Source organism: Nomascus leucogenys, chromosome 22a (genome assembly GCF_006542625.1).
Source record: "Nomascus leucogenys isolate Asia chromosome 22a, Asia_NLE_v1, whole genome shotgun sequence".
In the NCBI taxonomy this organism is placed as follows: domain Eukaryota; kingdom Metazoa; phylum Chordata; class Mammalia; order Primates; family Hylobatidae; genus Nomascus; species Nomascus leucogenys.
This window is the reverse complement of record NC_044402.1, coordinates 102,626,676-102,633,275: the sequence shown is the minus strand read 5'-3', so window position 1 is coordinate 102,633,275 and position 6,600 is coordinate 102,626,676. Positions and strand designations below refer to the sequence as shown.

The following is a 6,600-nucleotide window of genomic DNA, read 5'->3' as shown; positions in this document are numbered from 1 at the left end:
TGTTAACATCCAGCATTAATCTATGCAGACAGCCTGGGGAGGTCAGCCTCAATGTTGCCGAGCTCTGAGACCAAGGATGTGGTACTTAAACCACTTTGTGCCTCAATTGTCTCATCTGACAAATAGGGATATCAAGGCCTGCTTCTTTACAGTATTAGTATAAAAGTTAAATGAGGCACTTTACAGAAAATGCATAGCCTGGTGCCTGGCACACAGGGAGTGTGAACTGCTGCCTTCTCTTGATGTCTTCATCACAAATGGGTGAATGCAGTCCAGGTTCGTAAATGACTTCCTTCATGTCAGCTGTTACCTCCTTCAGGAAGCCCTATTTGATTTCTCTCTGTCTGAATCAGATTTCTGCCCTGGTCTGGATCAGTTGTCCTTCCTGTATTCTCTTAGAGCACTGATCACACTCCACTCACTGGAGCTGTCTGCACACATATCTGTTTCCTCCACCAAAGCGGGAGCTGCAGTAAGGAGTGTGTTTTATCCAACCACGAAGGCTATGAAACTTAGTAGGGATCAGCAAGTGTATGCTGAGTGAATAATGGAAGCTTCCATTCATGCAGTTGGTGGTTAAAGACTTAAGACGGCCTGAACCTGGAGGCTGAACCACGGAGCTATCTCAGCGGTAGCACTGTGGATTCTGCTTTTCCCCTTAACAGAAACAGTTCCAATGTCATTGAATTACAGAAAGTGAGAAACAGAGATTGGAAGGTCACTTTTGTTATTTTCAGATCAGGAAGTGGAAGCCTCCAGAGGCCCAGAGGTTTATGGCGTCCTCGCGACATGCAGGAGAACCATGGCAAAGCAGTGCTCCTATCTTGACCCACTGAGCTCTCACTCACTTGTTGCTGCACTGAGCCAGCGCTCACAAATGGCACAGGGATGGCCTACTCCCAGGCTGTCACCTGAGGGAGGCTGGGTGGTAGCAGAGATTTATGTAGGACACAGTGAAGGTGGCAGACCGGCCTTCCCCAGAAGTGGGGGTGGGAGATGGGCTTGGGAAGGAGGCCCGGCCCCAGTCCTGGATGTGCAGCCTACCACTGTGCAAGCCTGAGCGACTCATAGATGGCCAGAGCATGAGAATGGGATGGGGCCCTAGAGATGATCCATCCCGACCTCCTTGGTTGATGGGAAAGGAGACCAAGGCCCAGAGAAGCAATCTGCCCTTCCCTAAACTACAGACTTAATCAAAGGCACAGCTGGTAAAGGAATCCATGTCTTTTGAATCTGAAACCCAGTTTCCTCGATGAATAGATTCCAGTGTTTCCCAGACATCAATGGGCATATGAATCATTTGAGGACCTTGTTATAACACAGGCAGGTCTGGGGTGAGACCCCAGATTCTCTTTTCTCATAAGCTTCCAGGTGCTAGCTAGAACAGGTCTAGATAGGTAGTTCTTACAAAAATCTCTGGTCTAGACTGCACTATGATGAAAGGACTTGGTACACTAGCCACGAATTAGACCAGCCTTATCAGGTTAATGAGGGCATTGGCTGCTGGGACACTGACTGAGAAGCTGAGAGAGCCAGTGTCCTCCTTCCCCATCAGCATTAGTCACCCGTTGCCTGTTGGCTGCTTCTGGGTCTATGGTGAAGATGCAGGTTCTGGCTGGCGGCTGTAGGTTCCTTGACTGCACCCTAGTTAGAGGGCTGTGACCTTAGTAACCCTGGGAGGCACTGTTTCCTCACAGGGAACATCATGCCTGCAGTTGAAGTCTTCACTGTGAGGCCCTGAGGGTAGGAAACTTGGTTTTGTCATCTTTGAATCCCTTGAATACTCAGCATATTCATTCATTCATACATTTGACTCATTCATTCATTTAGGAAACATTTACCAGGCCTGAATAAGGCATGATCCTTGCTTTCAAGCAGCTCACATAACACATGGGGCTATAGGTGGTACTTAGTAGCCACCCAATAAGCATTTGTGCAATTGAATTAGACTTCATGGGTCCCAGGGACCCCCTGCCTGCCAGCTCAGACTTTTCCATCAGAGAGGAATAACCCTTCCATCTCGTTTGAAGTCACTTTACTTTGGCTTTGTTAGAATAGTTGTACCAACATCCTATCTACTACACATCCGTCGCTTGAATAAGGCAATAGGGCTCTGGGCCTCCTTTTTTTGACAGAACAGAAATGATGGAAATGGCTTATTGGTTTCTGATAGTTTCCACAATACCTGCCTTTCATCCCCACCCCCACATTGTTCCAGGCTGCTCCTTAAGGACCCCCTGCACCTCATGCAGGGTTCCCCGAATCTCTCACTCCTCCTAAGACTCTTAAAGCAGTTCTGTCATGTCCCAAGGAGTTATGTCACAGTAACTTCACTGAATGCAGAGGCTGGAAGGCTGCTTCATTCATTTTGGGTCTGCTGCCCACACCTGGACTTAAGCAGAGGACTACATGCATCCCCCAAAAGCAACCCCCAATACCCCTTCTGCCGCCGAGACTGGGAGAGTAAAGAAATCATTATGTTATTACCTTAGAATAAGGCTCTCCTGACAAGGAGCAAATTGTGGCTCCTATTAAAGTTTTTTAAAAAGTAGATGAATTTCCCTTCTTGAGCACTTTGTGATGGTACTTTTCATTTCTTTTCTTTTTTTCTTTTTTGAGACAGAGTCTTGCTCTGGTCGTCAGGCTGGAGTGCAGTGGCGCCATCTCTGCTCACTGCAACCTCTGCCTCCTGGTTTCAAGTGATTCTCCTGCCTCAGCCTCCCGAGTAGCTGGGACTACAGGCACGTGCCACCATGCCTGGCTGATTTTTGTATTTTTAGTAGAAATGGGGTTTCACCATGATGGCCAGGATGGTCTCGATCTCTTGACCTTGTGATCCACCCACCTCAGCCTCCCAAAGTGCTGGGATTACAGGTGTGAGCCACTGTGCCTGGCCCTATGACGGGTACTTTTCTAAGCACATTACATAGTTAACTCTTCTTTGTCACAACCACCCCATGAGATAAGTACTGTTAGTACCCCCATTTTACAGAGGAAGAAAAAAGATGCCCAGAGAAGTTCAGTAACTTACTCAAGGCCACACAGCTAGTAAGTGGTGGAGCTAGAACTTGAACTCTGGGAATCAGACTACATAATCAGTGCTCTTGATCACAATAATGCTGCCTAAACAGTGCCTGCCAACCAATTCCTTCCCCACTACCGATTATTATTATTATTTTATTTTCTTAGAGACAGGGTCTTGCTCTGTCATCCAGGCTGGAGTGCAGCAGTGCAGTCACAACTCACTGCAGCCTTGAACTCCTGGGCGCTAGGGATCCCCCTGCCTCAGCCTCCTGAGTAGCTAGGGCTGCAGGCCCTCACTACCATGCCTGGCTAATTAAAAACATTTTTTTAGAGGCTGAGATGCAGGGCATGGGGAAGGGTCTTGCTATATTGCCCAGGTTGGTCTCCAACAACTCCTGGTCTGAAGTGATCCTCCTGCCTCCCAAAGTGCTGGGGTTGGAACCACGAGTGACTGTGTCCAGTATTCCTTCCTACTGCTTTTAAAAGAACAGGTTAAATTGAGTTGCTGCCAAATTCAGGGAAATACATACTGGAAACAAGGCCCAGGGCAGTGATTCAAAACTGTGGTTGCTGGTCTACCAGCATCAGAATCACCTGAGAACTTACTAAAAATGCAAATCGTCAGGCCTTAGCCCAGATCTAGTGAATCAGAAACTCTGAGGGCGGGGCCTAGAAAGCTTTAGTTTAACAAGACTTACAGGTGATTCTGATGCACATTGAAGTTTGAGAACCATTGGCCTAAGAAATAAAGAAGAATTGAAATAAGAATTAAAATTTTATTCTTTCCCTGGATTTTGGACAGGGGTAGAGGAGTGCAAAGCTTTTTTTTTTTTTTTTTTTGAGATGGAGTCTCACTCTGTTGCCCAGGCTAGAGTGCAGTGGTGCGATCTCGGCTCACTGCAAGCTCCACCTCCCGGGTTCACGCCATTCTCCTGCCTCAGCCTCCCAAGTAGCTGGGACTACAGGCGCCCGCCACCGTACCCGGCTAATTTTTTGTATTTTTTAGTAAAGACGGGGTTTCATCATGTTAGCCAGGATGGTCTCAATCTCCTGACCTCGTGATCCACCCCCCATCAGCCTCCGAAAGTGGAAAGTTTTGCATTTAAAGCCAGAGCAATTTTTCAAAGCCACTTTGATTTGGAGGTTGCTGATTTGACCTGTCTTGTGGAAACTTGAAGTGTTCTCACCAAGTCTAAGACTCATGATATTCTCACTGCAGGTGGCAACTGGTTCACTGCTTATAATTAACCATGAGGATCACAACTTAATTTAGAGTAGAAAAAAAAATCCTGATAATTAGCCTTAAGATCTGTGGGGAGAAAATTAATCCTTTTTTTTTTTTTTTTTTTTGGAGACAGGGTCTGGTTCTGTTGCCCAGGCTGGAGTGCAGTGGCACATGATCATAGCACAGCTCATAGCAGCCTCAAACTCCTGGGCTCCAATGATCCTCCTGCCTCAGCCTCTGGAGTGATGGGACTACAGGCATGTGCCACCATGTCCAGCAATTTTTAAAATTTTTTGTAGAGACAGGATCTTGCTGTGTTGCCTAGTCTGGTCTCAGACTCCTGACCTCAAGTGATCCTCCTGCCAAAATGTTGGGATTACAGGCGTGAGCCACTGTGTCTGGCTGAAAATTGATCCTTAAATAGTTAAAAAAAATTCCTTGGCACTCCCTCTTCTTTTTTCTTCAAATACTTGAAATCCTTTCTGAACATTAGTGTTTATCATTCAGGACAGGAAAATGCCTTCTTTAATTTTCTGTGGTGATATTTCATTGCATTAAACATGGTCTGAATAACCTTTATGCAATCCAGCTGGTGCCTGCTCTTCCGTCATGAGACAGGAAATCTGTTTTGACTGACTTGGTCATTGCTTAGGTTTGGCCATGTTTTGTGCTGCCTAAAACCTCCATCACACTTGGCCAAGCCCTGTCAGTGTTTACATTCTGCATGTGTGATTCATGATATGGCAGATCTGAAGACTGGAGCATGTTTCCCTGGCTAGTGTCACTCTGCCTTGAAAATGGAGGTGGTAAGAGCTCATGTGAACAGAAATCTGCTTAGAAGCTTAACCAAACCCAGGATCAGGCTACCATAATATATTGTTGTCTGATATCCCCAAAACAACAAGCTCTTGTAAAGCTAGTATAAAAATTAATTACTTTTGATTGGATGTCAACTGAAGGACATGGTAAAAGATATAAACAGAAAAAGATCAAGTTAAGGGTGAAATCCAAAATCTGTGACTTTACACATTTTTCTTTTTTTTTTGAGACGGAGTTTCGCTGTTGTTGCCCAGGCTGGAGTGCAGTGGCGCGATTTCAGCTCACCACAACCTCCGCCTCCCAGGTTCAAGTGATTCTCCTGCCTCAGCCTCCCGAGTAGCTGGGATTATAGGCGTGCCACCACGCCCAGCTAATTTTGTATTTTTAGTACACATGGGGTTTCACCATGTTGGTCAAGCTGGCCTCAAACTCCTGACCTCAGGTGATCCACCTGCCTTGGCCTCACAAAGTGCTGGGATTACAGGCGTGAGCCACCATGCCTGGCCTCCCATTAACATCTTTAAACAATGCAAAGTTCATCTGACAGTTATGGCTGTAAGATTATAAAGCCCCACCCAGTGGTCTCTACCTTGGCCGTCGTGATGAGTTTCTCTGAGGGGTCTCCCTGCTTCTTCCTGATAGTCCAGTGCATTTCCGCTTTCCTATTGGGTTAACACAACAAAGAATACATTAGACACAATAAACGCAAACACTTTAAACACTTCTGTGATCCCACGACCTTTGGTAAAAGGGAATCCAGTTTTCTTAGTGGTTTCTTCTCCTTCTTCGTCAACTTGTTTTTACTGAAGTCTCCAGGAAGGCTGCTACTAGTGTTAAACAGGCTTAAAGAGCCAGGCAGGGCTGGGCATAATAATATGCACCTGTAGTCTCAGCTACTTGGGAGGCTGAGATGGGAGAATTGTTTAAAGCAGGAGTTCTCAGGAGTTTGAGTCCAGCCTGGGCAGCACAGCAAGACCCTGGACCTTGTCTCTTAAAAAAAAAAAAGCCAGGGCCAGGCAGGCTTGGCAGCAGCAGCATTGAGCACTGTTACTTCCTGGTTGTAGTTATTTTCATGGGGTCTTATCCCATTCATGTGTGCAGTGCTGAATGCCTAACGCATGTAGGAGTTTACTGGGGGAAGGCGAGAAGGATGTCATGACAGAGGCCAACTAGCAGAAGGAAGCAGGGCACCTCCAGGACTTGAGGGAGGACTAGTGTGACTACAGCAGAGACTGAGAGAACTGTGCAGGGTTGGGAGGAGTCAGACCCCCATGGCCTTGAAGGCAGGTTGAGGACTTTGGTCTTTATCTAGAGAACAAATGGAAAGCATTCAGGATTTAAAGCAGGGGAGCCAAAGGGTCAGACAGGCCTTTTGTGGCATCCTCAGGATTACCACGGATTTGGTTTCTTATCACATTTGATCCCTTCTTCCTTCTTTCCTTGAGTCATACAAGCTGATTGCAATCCCTCCTCCCAGAAATCTCCGTAACTGTGGTTACCAACCCTGGCTACACATTAGAATTATTTGAGAA

General features: G+C 46.5%; 1 protein-coding gene across 2 annotated transcripts in view; it reads right to left on the bottom strand.

Moving 5' to 3' along the window:
• KIAA2012 (KIAA2012 ortholog) overlaps positions 1–6,600 on the bottom strand; it is a 134,779-nt gene that overhangs the window by 35,696 nt on the left and 92,483 nt on the right. For both annotated transcript variants that reach the window (XM_030804180.1, XM_030804181.1), the window contains exon 15: positions 5,658–5,730. In XM_030804180.1, the coding sequence (XP_030660040.1) occupies positions 5,658–5,730 (73 nt within the window). The remainder of the gene's footprint in view (positions 1–5,657; positions 5,731–6,600) is intronic.